Source organism: Protomyctophum bolini, assembly GCF_963924005.1.
Source record: "Protomyctophum bolini genome assembly, chromosome: 13".
Classification (NCBI taxonomy): domain Eukaryota; kingdom Metazoa; phylum Chordata; class Actinopteri; order Myctophiformes; family Myctophidae; genus Protomyctophum; species Protomyctophum bolini.
The window spans coordinates 29,554,751-29,575,887 of NC_137874.1; the positions used below are offsets into that span (position 1 = coordinate 29,554,751).

The window sequence follows — 21,137 nt, forward strand, 5'->3', positions numbered from 1 at the left end:
AAGATGATAAATGGTCTCCTGACTGGATGGAATTGATGACCCATCTGGAAATGTATTTTCTGTTTACTTTAAGTGCTGGAGAGACAGGGAGACCCCTGCTACACAACAAACACTGTATAGCAATGATGATTTTAACTACACCACCTTTAATTATTTGCTGTATTGAGCCAAATAGGAGGGAAGCTGGGGGGAGCCCACTAAAAGCAACAGGCACACAGGGAATAAGGTGATAGCGAGATATTCATCTCCAGACAAAACCTAGTACACATGTGGGTTCAGAGATGTAATCAGATAATGCAAATGATAATGAGTGATGCCAAGTTATTCTGAAGCGTTTAAGTATATAATTTAAGCAGTTAAATACAATTCTGGAGTTAATTACTCCAGACGCAGTTGCTTGTAAGTTACCATATGGTCTTGAACTGCAGATACACGATAACATTATGTATGCTCATTCTGTATTTGCAAATAACAGTAAAGCGTAAATATGGCACATACGCTATCAAAACACTAAGTTATAAGCAAGTGCTTTGGTAAATGGTGCATTTATTCAAGGCGCTTTACATAGATTGTGCATTACATTCACACACACATTCACACACCGATGTTCAGAGGACACCATGCAAGGCACCAACCTGCACATCGGGAGCAATTAGGGGTTCAGAGTCTTGCTCAAGGACACTTCAACACTAACTCTGGGGGAGCCCGGGATGGAACTGGGAACCTTGTGGTTCCCATCCAGCCCACACTACCCCTGTGCTACTGAATTGATAAAACAGTTTAGATGCACAGGTAAATAAAATAGAATGAAATCATACAGTACACTATATAAACATAGCATAAAAAGTACTACAAATGTGAGTCAACATTATCTCCGCTCATATTTCAGCTACAGATGTATTTACATAGTAACCAGCTACGAAAGTATCATCGTATATGACGGCATTATCAACCTCCAGACACATTAGTTGTACAATTTAAATAATTAGGTGCAATCCTAACCAATCATAATTAAATCCTGCTCTGTCAATCTAACGGGAGAGTATTAAAGAGGAAGAGATTTGCCCTAGTGGCATGACAAGCGTGAATAGCGAGCAACACAGTGTGGGTTTAAATCTAATTGGGACATGCAAGGATTCAATTTGGGCCCCCCCACCCCCTCACAGTGGTATTAAAACTTTACCCCCATGAGATCCCCTTTAAAGTTGTTCCTTTGAAAACTCCCACCTCCATCCCTTATAAATGTGACATTTGTCAACATGCAAATGAGTGACCTTTTATTATCATTGCAAAATGCTTGAAAGTGATTTAATGTATATATATTTATTCACACACACTCACGCACGACACACACTGAATACATGTGAAATGCCTTTTGGATAATAGGCGGCAGGCCTAATAATATTTGTATTTAAATGTAATAATACCTTGCATTATTGTGTAGGCTTGGGGCCTTCTTCTCTGCAAACCCTGAGCAGATGACTTTGGAGGTGACCTTGAACTCATCCACTTCTCCGATCACGATGACCTCTATATCTCCATCTCGACCCAAGAGCCAGTTCACACTTTTGACTTTGGCTGTAAGTACACACACACACACACACACACACACACACACATGTATGATTAATTGCGCTCACCCAGCAGTCTGCTGTCACCCAGGCGGATATGTTGATCTGACCCCCCATTCCAAAGCACCAGCGCTCGCCCAGTAGTCTGCTGTCACCCAGGCCGATGCGTGCACACGACCTCAGGCGTCCTACTGGTTTATACTCCTAGCTCATAAATCGACTATTCGTGCGAAACACTGAGACACAAAGACGAATACATCAGACTTAACTGATGCTGAATTAGGATGCACTTTCCATCCAATTCAATTCAAAGGGCTTTATTGGCATGAGAAAACATACGTTTACATTGCCAAAGCAGAAAGAACAATACAACAATACAGCAATACAATCAAAACAAAAATTATCTACTTTGAAGGTCAGAATCTTCAATAGATCAACTTCTGTGTACCAAGATAACTCTATGCAGGTATAGTGCAGGAATATACACAATGATTAGTCTTTAGGGTGGTTGTGTTCCATTTGATATCCTTCTCCTATCACAGCAACTCACAAATCTTGCTGCTGTGTTTGCACATTGTTGTACTTCGCCCAGCAGATATGGGAGTTTTTTGTCATTGGTCATGTTTTCAAAATCTCCGTGTGTGGTTGTAATCTGTGGGAAGTATGTGTCTCTGATGTCTTGGTACAATGGACAGATGGTGAGGAAGTGTAGCTCGGTTTCCACTTCGTTTAGTGTGCAGTGGGTGCATAGTCTGTCTTCTCTCGGGATACAGGTCTGCCTATGACGGCCTTTCTCGATCGCGAGACTGTGCTCACTGAGTCTGTACCTAGTTAAGATTTTTCTTTGTTTTGGGTCGGTCACGGTGCTCAGGTATTCTGCCACTGTGTATTCTCTGTTTAGGGCCAGATAGCATTCTAGTTTACTGTGCTTTTGTGTTGCTTCTTTCCAATGTGTCAGATAGTTTTCCCTTTGCTGTTTTATAATTTGGTTTAGTCCAATGGGTTTTCTATCTCGTGGCTCTGTTTGTGTTTGTGTCCATCCACACTGCTAACAGACCTTGGTAGACCACATGCTGAAATGATCAAAGTTGTATCTTTTCTTAATATATCATGAGAGTTTGACAAGAACAAGTGTTCGTTGTCCATACCTCCGCTGTTCTTTACTTCCTCTTGTTTCTATCTTTACTGAGAAGGGAGGAGGGCACACACACACACACACACACACACACACACACACACACACACACACACACACACACACACACACACACACACACACACACACACACACACACACACACACACACACAGAGAGAGAGAGAGAGATCTTGTACATTCTGTACAAATACATGTACTGTACATGTAAATATCTTAGTACCATTGTACCAACTATGTCTGGGAACACAGAGAGCACACAGAGGCAGCTGACAGATTCAGGAGGTGAGGTCTTGTTGGGCTGAAACCAGGGACACATATTATCATAGTGAACTGGTTTTGCCAGCTTGTCCGGCAGATAGCATTCCAGTGGGGCAAAACTAGGATGACAAGCCTGCATACCAAGGACCAGTCAGTGCACACTCTGGTAAACAAGCCATGGGAGAGAAAACAAGATGTGGAAAGCACCCACATATAAAGTAAGGCGCTTGAACATGGGTGCAGTCAGGTGCATGGGGATAGATTCAAATATACCTGCCACATTATGTAAATGACTCGCTGTGTTCAGTGACATGAGGTCGCTAGACTACAGTTGTTCTTTTTTTCCTGAGCATGTTGGACACATTGCATCGTACTGCACCCCAATCAATCATGAGCCCTATACTTAGTTGACTGTATTTCCATGGGCCCTTGCTTGGATTGCCAAGGGCTATACTAATGCTGAAAATCACTGATCTGCAAGCTCACAACACGTCTCAGCGCGGCTAAGGTCCAATAGTTTACCCGCGACCCACTGAATTGAGCAAACTCCTGTGCTACAATTACAATTTAGGCATTTAGCAGAGTCTCTTAATCTAGAGTGATTTGCAATAAGCAAGAACAAATCTATCTAAGGAAACTATCTATTTTAACATTTGTTAAGTTGGTCACGTGCCAAAAGCGGTGGACAGAAACTGGTCGACAGAAACTGCTGTTGCCCCACAGGGGCAGAAACAAGGCCTTTTAACCAGGCTACTTACACACACTACAACTCACTTACAATTCGCAAACCTGGCAACACTGCGTTCTCATAGGCCCACCAGGCCCGCCCCCACACTACCTTTCACACTCTCACAATCAGCCATCTTGCTTTTTAGGGCTCTCGCAGGATAACAGACAGAAGGAAGGGGAGAAATTATTGGCTCACTATTTTGCTTATCACTTCTAAATCCCTGTATTTACAAAATAAAACACTCAGCGAATCCCTTAGTTAAATCAACATTGTTCATTGTCACTACTTGGATTGTGCCGAAATATTTACATTACACGTATAGCTTTTGCTATTTTCGCCTGCCAGCCAATGCCGACTACACACGCCTGCACACACACACACACACACACACACACACACACACACACACACACACACACACACACACACACACACACAGGAATGGCTATACGGCGGCGAGACAGCAGTGCAGAGTTATAATTTTCAGTTTCATTAAATAACTGTCTTTCTCAGCGTGCGCACGTGCGCACACAACATTATTCAAGTGAAATGCGTAACGCCAATATTGGGCTCAACTACGTTCACTTAATGGGGCCAGTCCTTCACAGTGACACACGCGTTAGATGAACCACGCGACCGGGATGGTTTCTACCCCTCAATGTCGTGCATTTGCTGCGCCCTTCTAATGCTGCGCCACGCCTACTCTATACTGGTCCATGCGACTCGAACAGCGTCAGCAGCAGGCTAGCAGCAGCTCCGAGCCTCCGTCAGAAAGGCTGCCCACACCACTGCACAGCCCCACACCCAAATGAATCGAATGAATGAATAAGGCGCTTATATCGCTTTTGCTCAGTGGATGGGACATTTACATTAAAAGCAATCGGATGGACGCGTGGATAACGGCATGGTTGTGTGCAATCGGGAAAGCTTCCATAATCCATATAGCTTCCATGCTAGCTGCTTCAGACACAGGGGAGGGGAGGGAGAAATAGTGCGAAATAGCGCTTATGCAACAATTACCCTTAAAACAAACACCTCAACTCGATGTCATTGTGAATAAGAATTTCGAGCGAAAAAAAGTGTGCGTGTGTGTGTGTGTGTGTGGGGGGGGGGGGGGGGGGGGTGTGTGTCGCGTCGCCCTCCAGCTGCAATTGCGAGTGTGCGCTGTGTGCAGGGCACACTACTGAGTTTAAAAACACAGCTGAAACATGAAGTGGAGTCTGTCCAACGACGTCGAGTCTGTGGGGGCTATATGAAGAATTAAATAGCCCCTTTTAGCCCCCATGAGGATTTTCGTGGACATTTTATATTAACATTACAGATTTTCTGGGAATTATTGACACTCTGTGACTCTGTCACAGACTGCATACTAGCGTATTTACACATGCTCTGGAATTCCGCCGGCTGTTCAGAGGTGTTAAAAGTACTCAAATGCTAATCGGGTTTCTTTTGTTTTCACCTAGCCAGGTATTATATGCCTACAGTACAGTGCCCATAGGCGGCGGGTGTGTAAGGCAGCAACACTGACACTTTCAGCGGAGTGACTCGAGAAAAGACCCATATCGTCCAAAATAGGCTAATCAGTCGTTGTCTGTGTATACTAATTCATTGGTAAAAGTATGCTAAATAACTCAATTTTAGACCATTTGGGAAATAAATAAATCCGCGGCGGAAAGTACAATGTGCATGCACACAATATGTAAATAAATAAATGTATTTTCTTGCATAAACACAAAGAGCTGTTTCCATAACTGCACAAATTATTGCACATAACATGAGTAGCTGTTATAATAACATAATAACATAACATGAGTAGCTCTTTGCCTGCCTGCCTGTCTGTCTGTCCATGAGTAGTTATTTGTCTGTCTGTCAATGAGTAGCTGTCTTACTGTCTGCCTGTCTATGAGTAGCTGTCTGCCTGCCTGTCTATGAATAGCTGTCTGCCTGCCTGCCTGTCTGTCCAATTGTCCATGAGTAGCTGTCTGTCTGCCTGTCTGAGTAGCTGTCTGCCTGCCTGCCTAATTGTCCATGAGTAGCTGTCTGTCTGCCTGTCTATGAGTAGCTGTCTGCCTGCCTGCCTGCCTAATTGTCCATGAGTAGCTGTCTGTCTGCCTGTCTATGAGTAGCTGTCTGCCTTCCTGCCTGTCCAATTGTCCATGAGTAGCTGTCTGTCTGTCTATGAGTAGCTGTCTGCCTGCCTGCCTGTCCAATTGTCCATGAGTAGCTGTCTGTCTGTCTATGAGTAGCTGTCTGCCTTCCTGCCTGTCCAATTGTCCATGAGTAGCTGTCTGTCTGTCTATGAGTAGCTGTCTGCCTTCATGCCTGCCTGTCCAATTGTCCATGAGTAGCTGTCTGTCTGCCTGTCTATGAGTAGCTGTCTGCCTGCCTGCCTGTCCAATTCTCCATGAGTAGCTGTCTGTCTGCCTGTCTATGAGTAGCTGTCTGCCTGCCTGCCTGTCCAATTCTCCATGAGTAGCTGTCTGTCTGCCTGTCTATGAGTAGCTGTCTGCCTGCCTGTCCAATTCTCCATGAGTAGCTGTCTGTCTGCCTGTCTATGAGTAGCTGTCTGACTGCCTGCCTGTCCAATTATCCATGAGTAGCTGTCTGTCTGCCTGTCTATGAGTAGCTGTCTGCCTGCCTGCCAGCCAGCAAGTTGGTTAACAGAAAATAAATTGTTATGGCTGAGTAAAATAAAATACAATAAACACAATTTGCCTGAAAATAGATTACCCAGCTATGACCTTTTTCATGAAAAAAATGTAGTAGTGATATGGCTGACTGAGTAAAATAAAACAATCTACCTGAAAATAGATAGCTATAAGTGAAGAACTATTAATGGCAGCTGGGTTTCATCATTCAAATAAAATAGAATTCTGTCCGTTTAGCTATAAAATTATGTCAGGGAATAGGGATACACAGTATATGTCTTTCATTTGCATTGCATCTCCCCCCCCCCCCCCGCCCCAAACTTTTATTTTCGTTCGAGTAATAGTACAACTCTAATAGTATTACTTATAATAATGTAATTAAAGATAACTTCATTCAGATTTATTTATTTTTATTTCATTTTCCAGATTTTCTTTTTTCTTTTATTTAGATTTTCATTGGTGGCCCAGTCATAATGGTCCCGCGGGCCTGATGTGGCCCGCGGGCCTGAGGTTGAGTATCACTGCTGTAGCCTACCCAAAGTACCAGTGAAAACATCAACTTATTTTTTTCCACCGCTGTGGGGGGGGGGCCTGCGGGGAGGCGGGGCTGCGGGTAGCCCCCATGAGGATCATCAGAACTATTCGGTTCTGAGTCTGTCAACTCCCGCAATTTCCTTCTTCCCATATTGCGCTGCAACGACACTAGGATTGAGCCCCCCGAAGGGGGGCGAAATTCTAGTGTGTATACACTATAGAGTGTTATGTCTACCGGTACATAAAGTGCTATTTAAGTTACATAAGTTGAGCCTGTGCATACGCCTGTAGGAGGTCGAGGCCAGGGCAAGTACTACGGCAAGTGCTATGGGCTAAGATGGAGTCTAAAGAGGTGCATTGGGAAGATTGGGAGTGAATCTGCAGTTCTGATTGTAATGGGAAGTGCATTCCATAGTTTTGGAGCCAGAAGGGAGAAGAGTTTGGGACGCGTGGAGTGTTGTCCCGGCGTTTTTAGCGAAGGTACTTCCAGCTTTCCTGCGTCGGCTGATCTGAGCGCTCAAGAGGGTTTGTAGCATGCGATCTATGGCGGTGCCATATGTACCTTTAGTTGCTGTGAATGCCAGCATCAGAGTTTTGTACTCTGGAGCCAATGGAGGGAGTGGAGAAGGGGAGTGACCTGTGAGACTTTTGGCTGGTTAAAAACCAGGCAAGCGGTGGCATTTTGGATCAATTGGAGAGGCTTATGTGCGCATGCCGGGAGGCCAGTAAGGAGGGAGTTACAATAGTCAAGTTTTGACATGTGATGTCTGTATAAGGAGCTGTGCTGACTCCTGGGTGAGGAAGGGTCTGATTTGTCGAATGTTGTAAACCTACAGGATCGAGTGACAGCTGTGCTCTTCATAGCATGGCAAGACCAGGAAGTAAATTTAAACTTGACATTTTTGAACATGACTCCAGAGTAGGGCTGTGCAATTAACTGAAAATTATTTATATATTTATTTTATTTTATTTCGTATAGTAACAAATGAATACGAAAACGTTCTGTATTGTAATTGACTAAATCTATTAGTCTGATTAACCAACCTATAAAATATATCTAAAATAGCTGCATACAGCTATATAAGTAGCAAATAGCTCACAAATAGCTCTTGTCATCAAGTTATGAGCATGTAGATCTGCTATTTTCAATTTTTGTTATTGTTCATTAATTGTTATCAAGGCATACTTTTGAAATAATGCACACGTGAGTGACGTGTGCACAAACGCACACTCACACACGCTCACGCACGTGCACACGCACACACACTTTGGCATAAACATATGTGTCTACAGTATGTATATCCACATCATCAGTTTAACATGTTCAACAACATATAGTTAACTCCAAGCACATGCTGAATTTACCACAGCATGGCCTCATGATCACAAAAGCTTCTGTGTTATTTGTGACAGGATTCAGGACAACTCTCCCACCGGATCAAAAATCTACTCGGGGGGGAGTCTTCAGGAGTAGTCTCAATAGCTGGGGGGAAATTCTTGAAGATACATAGAGAAAGGATAATCTGCACACTCTTGAGTAGTTTGTTATGGTAAATGGTGCATTTATTTAGCGCCTTTATCCAAGGCACTTTACATAGATTGTGCATTACATTCACCCACACACACACACACACACACACACACACACACACACACACACACACACACACACACACATGCATACACTGATGGCGGCGGAAACCATGCAAGGCACCAACCAGCACATCAGGAGCAATTAGGGGTTCACTTCGACACTAACTCTGGGGGAGCCTGGGTTCAAACTGGCAACCTTGCGGTTACCATCCAGCCACTCTACCCCTGAGCCACCGCCGCCCCGAACTTGTTTATTTTGAGCAAACACACAGCAGCAGTCTACCTAGACCTGACAGGCGCATTTCGGCACGTTGGCCTTCCTCAGCGCAACACAATGTTGGAAATGCTGAGGAAAGCCGAAACTCGTCCATTTCTCTAGGTAGACTGCTGTTGTGTGTTTGCTCAAAATAAACAAGTTCAAGTTCATATAACAAACTACTCAAGAGGATATTCCTTGATTTGTGACAGGAACAGCAACTTGTTGCACCACAAACTGCCACTACTCTGCCTTCTAGCAAGCATGTCGGCTCTCACAAACAGCCATCCAGATGCAATCAAACTCTCCCTTTTGTGTTCCAAACGCATACATTTCCTGCATGCTTCCTGTTTTGCCCCCTCGGTTAATTCATTGTTTGAAGGAATCAGGACTTGACTCACTTCCTATTTGACACAGGAACACTCGATGTGCAACTATCCACTGTTTCCCCCTACCCCAGACCAGCAAAGTCTGGGGCAGTGAGCTGCAGACATGTGATCTATAGACTATGCCTGAAATCTGCAGCCTCAACAGTGTGGAACAGTGTTTTAAGGGAATAGGGTGGTGACTTATAGAGACAGCTGCCCCAGTCATTAGGCGATAGATAGAGAGTGCACTGTTCCCCTACACAGTCAATAATAAGTGCTTTGTTATTAGCGCAATGAGAAGACTCAGTTCCAGATCAAATGACTGCGTCAAGCAGAAGCGATGCACCAACTGGACATAATTAGCCTTCAGTCACATTTAGGGGGCTGGTGTTCACCGTAACGCCATCATATCTCACCCACACACCTCTGTGAGACGGGCCACCCCTTATCACATTGTACAACACAAGCCCCTTTGCGTCACTGATGACTCACACATTCAACCAGCAAGGAGAAAATGCAGATGGGTGAGATTCTGTAGTCAAACCAGTTTTAAGGATGGATACACTGACTGAACTGGGTTTCTGATAGTTTTTTTCTGGAATCTGCATGCATAGTGAAAAACAAAGTTCTAAAGTACTATATCTTCCCAGGTCAAGTGGAAAAGGTTTGGTCTCTTGTGTGGGAGACCCGGGTTCAATATTGGTACAACAATATTGGTTACAGATTGTGGCTTTAGTCCTACACGCAGTGTAACATTCTCTCATGAATCCCCTTCATGATCCATTTTGCTTTTGTCTTCTCTAGTTGGAGCTGTTTTAGTTCATCGTAGCCCTGACGTCTCATTCTAGGTCCATGCTGTTCAGACATCTTGGTCCCAGTGAAAATTCCTGTGCCTTGCTACGGCCTGTAGATACGCTGTGCTTGGGTGAAAGTAAACAAGCTGATTTCAACCCAAGCCAAGGGGTAGAAATACAAACACATGCATGCGCAGGCACGCATGCACACACACACACACACACACACACACACACACACACACACACACACACACTCACACTCACACACAAATCTTGTACCGTGTACCATTAAAAAAGGTCTATTGTAATGAAAGGTATTTCACAGCCATTAAACTATAAGATGCCACCCAATTAATTGTGTTATCTGACAATTATAGCATATGTTTTGACTGTACCATCTTCATAAATCTGATTATGTGTCATTAATGTCCCTATTAATGTCTGGGCTCAAGTTCTGAGACGGCGATGGACTTGGTAATGTAGGGCAGCTTATTTTTAACACTATACTTATCTTTTAGGAAACTTTCCACTCGAGCTGGGCCAAATTGACGTCATGTAAACAGCGCAACCTAGTTTATAGACTACCATTTCACTGTGGCCGTGCTATAGCAAACAGCTGTTGGGGTGACGAGCTACAACAGACACAGGATGTCTCTCAACAGCACAGGATGTCTGTCAGAAGAACTAACCAAAACCACAGTTGCCTTGCAGCTCAATGTGTTCAATGTTGCAGTAGTATGCAGTAGTACTGTTAACTATAATGCTAACCTTCTGTAGTAGTATGCAGTAGCACTGTTAACTATAATGCTAACCTTCTGTGCAGCACAATGTTGCAGTAGTATGCAGTAGTACTGTTAACTATAATGCTAACCTTCTGTAGTAGTATGCAGTAGTACTGTTAACTATAATGCTAACCTTCTGTACAGCACATTGTTTTACTTTTTAGTGGCTGTTGCCCTCATCCAGAGACTGGACTGAGTATAGGTACGAGATCAGTGTCTTGTTCAAAGACATGTAGTGGCAGTGCATATGAAACCTGGGACTTTTCCTATTTTAAAGGGCTGTCACTTAAGCAACAGTTCTGTAAGTGCCTGCACACAGGCATGCAGGCGCGCGCGCGCGCACACACACACACACACACACACACACACACACACACACACACACACACACACACACACACACACACACACACACACAGAGAGAGAGAACATGTACCATCGTGTCTAAATGGACTAAACATGGCTAGTGTAAAACATTGTAGATGGTGAAAAGGCCAAAAGTGAAACCAAGCCACAAAACCTGAAGAAATAGAAAAGCTTTAAAACCAACAGAACACCGGCTGGTGGTGGCTGCATGTGTGGGATGAGTTTTACCTGAGTTTGGCTTCGTTCTCAGGGGCTCTTCTCCCTCGACTTTCTCCTCGCGTTCCTTCCAGCGGCGGACCTGCTCCTCTCGCATTTTTCGGAACAGAGTCTTCTTCTGGTCTTCACTGAGGGCTTCCAGCACATCAGGGTCGATGTACATGTCCTTAAGAATCTGTTGCAGCATGTTGGAGGCCTGGTGGGTTGTTTGGCTGGCTGTGCTGGATGGATGGATGGATAGATGGAGGATGGGAGAACTTAGGTACCACCAGTGCAAGCAGTAGAAGGAGGGAGAAGGCGCTCTCTCCTGTATGTGTAGCTGGGGTTTGTTGTTCCTCTGAGGTTGAGTCGTTGACGCGTCATCAGAGGAAGTTGATCATTGCTGCGTTATCCATATCCAGCACACACACACATGTACATACATGCCTACTGTGTTTTGGCTGAATCAAATGCAGGCAGTCATGCTCACACTCATACATTTACGCTGCATTTCCCATGCGTTTATTTCCCCTCAGTCCCTCCTTCCTCTGTAGACGTCAGTGTCTTGAGTCTCTGGAGGCCATCACTAGGTCACTCTAAAAAAAAAACACAAAACAAAATAGACCAAAAGTTGGTTCCCTCTGATATCAAAGTTAAACAACAAAACAATCTAAAGTTGATGAGCCCATCCTAGTATCCCACTTCTGTTTCTCACACAAATATGCGTTGTCCTCCTCTGAACATTCTATCCCCCTGGCCTTCCGTTCCTACATGCAGGAAGTTTGTCTCTTCGGATTCTTTCGGCACGTAAGCCCCCTATTTCCTAGCAGGCAGTTTTGTCGTTCCCCACTTAAAGAATACGGAAGAAGAGCTCAAGAGCTCTCTCTCTCTCTCTCTCTCTCTCTCTCTCTCTCTCTCTGTCTGTCTGTCTGTCTGTCTGTCTGTCTGTCTGTCTGTCTGTCTGTCTGTCTGTCTGTCTGTCTCTCTCTCTCTCAGCTCTCTCTCTCTCATTTCAAACTGTCAGACTGACTGGCCCATAATGGGAGGAGATTCCAAAGGAATGGGACTGCTTCTGTCATCATTGCCTCCTCTCCCTCCCTCCCTGCCTCCTCCTCCTCCTCAACACACATCACTGTCCAGCCCCCCCCCCCCGTTGCCTTTCCTTAAACGCCCATGCATGAGGTTGCTAGCTGTCGCTCTTTGCTTTAACACGGTCATTCGCTGGTTGTTGTGACCAATCAACAAGGGTCTGCAGAAAACCCTGGGCAACATGAGTCAGATTGCGTCTCAGCCCAAGGGTGATGGGTGGTGGTGGTGGTGGGGGCTCAGTGGATTCCTCCAATCGCAGTAGCTAGAGGCACAACAATGGCTTCCCCCACAGGCAGCAGGCAGCATAGACATACATCTATGGCAGGCAGCACTTGAGGAGGGGGGGGGGGGCAGGGCTTGTCTTGAGACAGAAACTATCACACTGATGGAATACGGAATACATTCTCCTAATGACGAAGCGTACAAAATATAAACAAAGAAGTACAGTCACGGGGGAACGGGGGAGAGAAAGCGAGTGATAGATAACACAGGGGGGGGGGGGGTGTGAAGTGAGAAGGGTAGAATTTTGTGAAAAGGAGGAAGTACTCACAGTGGGATGTAGAGCTCCGTTCCTCACAGCAGCAGCAGACTATGTATGCTAACTAGAGGGCTGCTTGTGGGTTCCTCCTTGTCTTTTGTGTGTGTTTGACTGCACTGATGACATCACAGCATTCCATAAACTCTCAACTCTCAGCTCTCTCTCTCCCTCTCCCTCTCTCTCTCTCTCTCTCTCTCTCTCTCTCTCCCTCTCCCTCTCTCTCTCTCTCTCTCTCTCTCTCTCTCAAGCTCTCTCAAGCTCTCTCCCTCTCGTTCTCAAAAAGGAACACACCAAAAGAGAACCTGATCTTTAAATCTTTTTTTCTGTCATGTGTTGATGCTTTCAATGACTAAGTAAAAGTCCATGTATGTGCAAAGGAACTTGGCCAATAGAAGAAACTCTAACTCCGTTTTTTTTCCCATGCTCACTCACCACCACACATTATCAAAACATCATGTTTGTATTATCAAAACAACTGTATATAGCCTACCCGATAAACGACAAAGTTATAGCTTAGATAGAAGAGTTAGAGCACTAAGAAGATTATGGGCTATATCTTGCGCCACTCCTTACCCCTTATCCATAAACTTATTTTCATTTTTTACTATATGAAAAACTATTTCAAAAAGCTGATCTACCTATCTATCTAACGTGTCGATGTAGATCGGCTAGTTGAACTAGTTTAAAATGTTTTTCAAAATAGTCAAATGTGGCAAACGTTTAGGGATAAAGTGCTACCAAGTAAATAGGACAACAATTAACAGATTATCTAGAATCTATATAAAGTGGTTATCAAAACAAAAGAATGTCAAGGACCCCCAAATTCATATTTGACAAGATTTTGTACCAGGAACTCCCCCAACCTGAAAATACTTTTTTTTTGCGATGCGACCTATATGAGATTGTTGATTGGTTATTTTCTAACAGCCAAAAAATGAAATAGCTGGGGACCCCTTGGAACCTCCTCAAGGACCCCTGGCTGGTCCACGGATCCCACAGTGCACTAAATCTAGTGCCATCTGGGTGGGAGAGAGAGGGGGATGTTTATGGCATGGTTATGTAGGAGGCATGGCGTCCAGAAAAGGCTACTCTCACAAACCTCCGGGGACCACCAGTGGTCCTTGAGAGGGTTCCAGGTCGTCCCCAGCTAAATGGAGAGTTGGTAACCAAATGGACCCTTTATAGATCTTTAACTCTTGAGGGAGTAAACCAAATGGACCCTTATGAGTCCATTTGGTTTCATTTTACATGAGTTAAATTACTTATCAGCATAAATGACGTCATCTGGCTGATATAAATACTGCCCTCGCTGTGTGGGCAGTGGGTACCCATAATAGTGGGCACTGTGGGTTGGAGAAGAGTCGATACTAGGGAAATGTGGGCGCCAGGAAGACTGGGCACCTGAATTAGGATTGGTGTCCATAGGGGGTGCTGGCTGTAGTGTTTTTGAGCGGTGCCGCTCCTATGCACAGCTTTGTGTGTGTGTGTCCGTTTGAGCACGGAATGTGTTTGTAGCACTGAATGATTTGATTTGATTGTCTGATGCATGATGACGTTCTCATCATCATACATAATCATCATGATAAAAGGCACCACTCAATTCACACGAGTGTGATTTTTAACTTTACATAGCATGCTGCTTTGTTGTTTGTTCTTTAAACTCCCAAACACAACACAACACGGTTACCTTGCTTACTGTAAATAATGATGGTGAGCCACCATCATTGCTATTTGCTACGGATTGTTCCTCCACACAAAACAATCAAAAGTACACCTTTAATGATGATAATGTGCTCATTCACAGGTGTTATAGCTATTTGATGCTCACAGTTGTATATGCAAAAACATTGAAAGAATGAGCATGAATAAATGGAACAACCACTGAAACATTGTCCTTACATGCTGTCATGCTCTCACAAGTTTCCACTTGTGAGAGTTGCTCTTACCAAACAAGGAACACGTACACGGCCACACACCCATTCATGCTCACACACACACACACACACACACACACACACACACACACACACACGACCATAGTCATTATTGTCTCCACCAGGCAGAAGGCATGGGAACCTCTGCCCCAACTATCTTTAAACTGCGTAGACCCCTTATTTCTTCCGTATGGCTTCTTCCATTTTTTGCTTTTTGGGCTGTTCTGTGTTGTCATTTTCTATGAAATTCGGCAATATGGTAGAGGGTCCCTCAGGAAGGACCTCTGACCTTTAGATCTCCCAATGAATCAATTTTATGATTAGCTCGATCCACTTTTTCGGACGTCCAAAAATGATGTCAAAGCATTTTGTGGCCTTGGTAACCACTACCCTTGAAATCGCATTTCCATTCATACGAGTCTGGACTACAATGTTGACACAAACCTCTTCAGCCAAACTGCATAACAAATAAAGCTAACGTCATCTCCAGTCTCCAATCAGTGAACAACACTAGCCCGGAACACGGAACCTAATTGCAGCTTTCAGCAAGTATCATGCCATGTCGGGGACAGATCACAAACTCAAGAACAGCTACACACCCCATATAGTTTATTTTATGTAGAAAGCCTTTGTGTTTAATTATTATTTGAGCAAGCAGAGCATGCAAGTACTGTAATCGGCTGCGTATGTCGGTTGAAAGATTGTCTCTTGGAAATAGTTCAGGTATAGTGATTGACAGAGGTGAGCAGGCCAGGCCACCGGCCAGGCTGACCATATAGGAATGCCACAATGTGGCAGTTTACTTGTGGTATTTGCTGTACATGAAAGAAACATATTGAATTCTGTTTCAATAATAATAATAAGCATTTCCAATAAACAAATCATAAATAGCAGCTCAATCCAGATTACTCCAATAATAATAATAAACCATCTTCAGATCATGGAATAATTCATAGCTAAATGAGCATCAAGTTCAAGTATCTATACATCAAACTATATATATATATATATATATATATATATGATGCAGTTTAGGCAGGCCAAACACTCTAGGTCTAATTTGTCCAGACATTTAAATTCCAAGAAACCAAAGAGGAAATAAACTCAAAGAACTGCATGCTGGTAATCTTATAAAACAAACAAAAGCCAAACTACAAAGCACATGGGCAGTGCAGAGAGTCCATAATAGATGATGATGGCAACGAAAAAACAGTTGGCGGTCCACGGAAAAGCGTACATAAGTGTCTTTTGGGACTTACGCTGGCAGTTAGCAGTAGACGCACACAAGCAGAGAAGTAGAGAATTGGTGGTTGTAGTGTCAGGAGGTGGGAAGTGAGGAGGCAGCAGGTAGAATGTTGGAGAGGATATGAGCATGAGGGAATGAGTGCAGGACAGGTCTACTTATAGCCTGTGCTTGGCCGGACCGGGTTCTTGTTGAGAGGGCAGCGGAACTGAGGTGGTATATTTGTGTGTATCGGACTACAAACATGGTGGGTATTGGTTGTCTAAAAAGACCTCCCCAGGACAACAGTGGGGGTCAATATAACTCTATGGGGTCAACATCATAGCAATGGCGGCCATTTTATCGTTCCACATATCGAAAGCCCATTAATTTCCCTTTCCAAACAAATTTATATAAATTATTTTAAGCCTGAAACCAAGCCATCCAGGCTGCTGGTCAATCATAATAAATAATAATAATAAACTTTATTTATATAGCACATTTCATGACAAAATGCAGCGCAAAGTGCTTAAGAGAAAAACTAAAACGTGAAATTGCATTAAAACCAGCGAAAACAAGACAAGACAATAAAACAATAGCAAAGAACATAAAACGGCAGCAAATCAGGCAGAACAGTGAGTGTAAGAACACAGGTTTTAAATAAGTAGTATTTAAATAGTAAATACATTTCATAATATTCTTTTTGCGGTTTTCAAATGTTTTGAGAAATGTTTTATGGTCGTGATTCACCAGGAGCCTGGATGACTTGGTTCCAGGCTTAAAATTATTAATATAAATATCTTTCGGAAATCGATATGAGGAAATGAATGGCATTTTGATCCGTGGCACCACAAAATGGCCACCACTAGCTTCTATGCCCTATATCACCTTGACAACAACAAAGAAGGCTATGTTAGAGAGGAGACATTAGGCTTTTATTTATTTATTGATTACAACTCTGACCTTTACACCCCCCCCCCCCCACAACTAGGCTGGCTAGCAAGCTGGCAGAACTGGGTCTGAATGCTGGGTACACAGTATTTGCTCTCCTGTGCTTTATTTTTCACCCACTTCCTTAACACCTGTAAACCTGTGAGGTGACAAAGTGACAAACAACGTTTTGCCCAAGAAGGTCCCAATGATCTGAGAGTGCTGCAGAAGGTGGGGTGGTCGCCTGCGTTCCACAGGGAGCTCTCTCCTGTCCCTAGAGGGTGCATAGTCTCATACTGTACGACAGCAAATTGCTTGAGTAGGGCAAAACGAATAATGAAGGACAAACTATTTGTTTGTCAAAATGTAAAATGCAAAATGTAAATCCCTGGAGGGGTCTCACAGCCCGGGGCTCAAGGCTCAGAAACTGTTTTGTTTTCCCTGCGGCTGTCGGAGCCCTGAATGCAGACATGTTAAAGAATACAAATGACGAAATAAAACGACAAATGTTATTTGCACAATGTACATGGACAAGTCAAATTGAGAAAGGATTCTGCTTCTATGCACGTTTGACACTGCTGCTAAAGATATATAATGCCTTCTGTTTGTGCTCTTGCACAAGCCACATAGTGAGCTTGTGAGATTTTTACTATTTTTGATATTTTATTAAACGTTTCACAAATAATGACAAGCCCAAAATGGAAATAGATTAGTAATTGATTATTTTATTAAATTACCGATATTTTATAATTGATCAAATGTTTAGTCCGATTAACTGTTACACCCCTAAATGTAAGTTCTGTGAATTTTGTTTTAGACTGTGTGGTACGGAGATATATGTGTAACTTTTGCAGTACTTTAGTTCAGTCTGTTTGATATGGCAGCGGTGGCCGAACGGTTTGCGGAGCGGTCTTGATATTGGAAGGTCGCTAGTTCGTATCCCCGGACCGGCAAGTTAAAATTACCACCGCTGAAGTGCCCTTGAGCAAGGCATTGAACCCCTACCATGAAATGTTCAGGGTCTGTTGAAATGAGCAGGGTCTGGCTGTAAACAAGTTCTTGAGCTTAGTCCAGTTACCCTGGGTAAACATAGTAACTTTGTGTGTTAAATCATTCCATCCTGTTGACTTGTCTTAATTGACATCAACTGACAAAACAGTCTTTATGCAATTATAATATTCTGAAGTGGCCTGGGGAGGTATGCGCTTATGATCTTCTGGCAGTATGACGATGATGTGCGAAAGATATCGCAGCTGTAAATTCTGTTTATTCAGTATCTCTGTCAGCGTGTTCCTGTATTTGCGTCTCTTCCTGAAGTCATTGTCAAATACTATTGTCTTGTCATATCTCGTTAGCAGTAGCAGTAGGCTACTTAAATGGACACTTCACCCTTTTTGCAAAACAATACATGTTATTGACGTTTAGAAGATTTCGAACACTTTCCTGGGGTCTTTATGTGTGCAATATGTGGTTTTAGATATTTTAGATTTTAGCAGTGTCCATGATGTCACAGACACTGGGCTCACTTCCTTCCTGGAATACAATTCCCATAATGCTTTGGTGCACTGCTCCTCCTTGTGGATAGGGGGAGGGCTGTCTTACTGAGACAAAAATCACACCCGTGTGAAGTGAGGGGCGCATGTTGCTATGATTAGGTAATGGTGATGTAAAACAGACGCAGACAAAATAAACTCTTTATTGTTAATGGCATTTAATATTTGTGTTAGCGACTAAACAAACATTAACAACTCTGTCCATTGTCGATGGCGTTTTTAATGTTTGTTTAACTAAAAACAAACATTAAACCTAGCGCCCCTCAACAACAGGTTACACACCCCATTTATATGCAGCCGGGCCAGCCTTGTTAACTCACGGCGTGTCTCTCATTGGGTTTCAAATTCAGACCACCAAGCCTGAGGGAGGGTGATTGTTCCTGTCAGATAGCGTGCCATGAATGGTTGATTTTGGCCAAAAGTGGGGGAACGGACAAACTTGTGCTCATGTGCATGGCATTTAGAACTGGCAGGAACCTACCCCCCAAACAAACACACACACACACACACACACACACACACACACACACACACACTTGTGCGAGTAATAGACACCACTTGGCAGCAGATAGCAGATATAGAATAATATCACAGTCTCCAAGTCATATTGCCAGTGCTGCAGCAGTGGAGTGTAATCAAAGACATGTACTGCATAAATGAAGTGCTAATGCCTCTATGGCGGCCTATGTCGCTTAGTGCTCGTTCATGTGACAGCCTGACGGGTAGAAACTGTTCCATAGTCTCTGACTCTGGTCATAGGGCTTTTGTTACATGTATCACTTGCCTACCCTGTCTGACTGCAGTGGCACGGATGAGTATCCTTGATGGCATCCCTGTTCAGGTCAGTGTGTCTGATGTTGTCCATTCTGACAGTACTATCCAGACAGTATCCAGCTGCACATGGTCAGGTGTCGCAGAGTCGCAGACTTGCATGTCTTAGCTTAGTGTCAAGCTTGGCAGGAACTATTTTGTTCAATGCCGAGCTGTAGTGCACGGAGCACAACATTCATGTCCAACTATTCCTCACCTCCAGGTGCGAAAGGGTGGTGTGAAGAGCCATGGCAATTGCATCGTTAGTGGATCTAGTTTGACACTATGTAAATTGCCATGGGTCCAGTGTGGCAGGCAGAGAGGAGCAAATGCAGTCCCTCACCAACCTCTTAAAGCAGAGGTATGGGTCAGGGTGACATGTCTCCAGTCGTTGAGACATGTTACGGTATCTTGGGTTCTTCTTGGGGTGGTCATCTTGAAGCACAGCCTGGGAGAGGGAGAGGTTGAAAATAACAAAAGCAAACACTCCTGCCAGCTGGTCTGCACATTCTCTGAGGACATGGCCTGCATTGGGAAGCCATCAGGCTTTGGGGGAAATACTGTACATGCATTGCACTTCCTTTTATTTTGCTTATATTGTTTAAGACCAATGTGGTTAACGGACAGACGGATGAATAGACAGATCAACTAGCATGGCAAAAAAAAAAATTGCATAGCCTACCTATCGGCTTCTACGTTCATGGTGGGTATATTAACGGGTGGCACTTATATTTTAGAACAAAATGTGAAACTCTATAGCCATAGACATTTTCTGCAAATATTGAAAAGCTTTTGGGACACAAACTGTGGTACTCACCTGGCACTTGAGCTTCATATTTATTAGTAAATAGTACCCCCTAGTGGTTAAAAGGTAGAATGCCTGTAAAAATGTTAGCTAGGAAACAACATATTCTATCATTATGCCATATAAGTATAACACTAAATCACAGAACAGGGAAGCACACACTATCAGAAAGAGAAAGGTGGTGAATTGTTCTCACAAACATTAAATCAATCACATTAACTTATCACTTATTTACTTACTTACAGACATAGATGAAGACAAACACTTGCTTTCATGTGCATGATGCAACATGTGTGTTGTGTCCAATCCTCACTAATGTTCATTATAAAATGGCACAATTTTAGGCTTCTCACTATGCATCTCATTGGTGGACTACGAACAGTTCAGATATAATAAACATAATAAACAACACTAAATTAAAAGAATATACTGTACACAATACACACTATTATATAACAGTGTATCTGACTGTTCCCAGCAAACTCTGGACTGTTAAATCAACTGATAGTGTAAACATTGTCCTATTTCGGTACATTTATGTAAGCGTTTATACGTACCTTTTGAGGGGTGCTGGCCCCTCCTATGCTCAGCTTTGAGGGTTTGTGTGAACACAAACATTGGCCGATCACCCCATAGTGATAATTTGATTAGCTGAGCAAAGTACTTATTGAGGATAAAAGTGAGGGCAGAAAAATGAAGACGTCAAAAGTGATTTCCGGCCGCCAATGACAAATTTGATTGGCTGAGCACGGAATGTGATGTATGATGATAAGAGCGCCCCTCACTTCACACAAGTGTGTTTTTTAAGATACAAGTTATTTTTTTTATGTGAGGATGCATAGCAGATAAACCTAATTCTTATAGTTTGAGAACCACTATTTTAGCAAATCCAATAGATGTATTAAGATATTTCATTGGTCCTTTAATGTGAGCCCTCTAGTGACACGGTGTTGGTGTTAGTGACTGCTGCTCTAACCATCCCGTTACCATAGAACCTGGG

At 43.4% G+C, this 21,137-nt stretch overlaps 1 protein-coding gene across 3 annotated transcripts in view; it reads right to left on the reverse strand.

Annotated features, from left to right (window-relative positions):
- The window catches only part of LOC308327292 (uncharacterized protein), a 33,157-nt gene extending 20,107 nt beyond the window's left edge, over positions 1-13,050 (reverse strand). The window contains exons 1-3 of one of the 3 annotated variants that reach the window (XM_080780603.1): positions 12,896-13,050; positions 11,290-11,852; positions 1,428-1,578 (exon numbers count right to left, since the gene is read on the reverse strand). In XM_080780603.1, coding sequence (XP_080636729.1) covers positions 1,428-1,578; positions 11,290-11,464 — 326 coding nt within the window. In that variant the 5' untranslated portion in view covers positions 11,465-11,852; positions 12,896-13,050. The other 2 variants (XM_080780604.1, XM_080780605.1) reach the window with 2 other exon arrangements.
- Between the last annotated feature and the right edge of the window lie 8,087 nt (positions 13,051-21,137).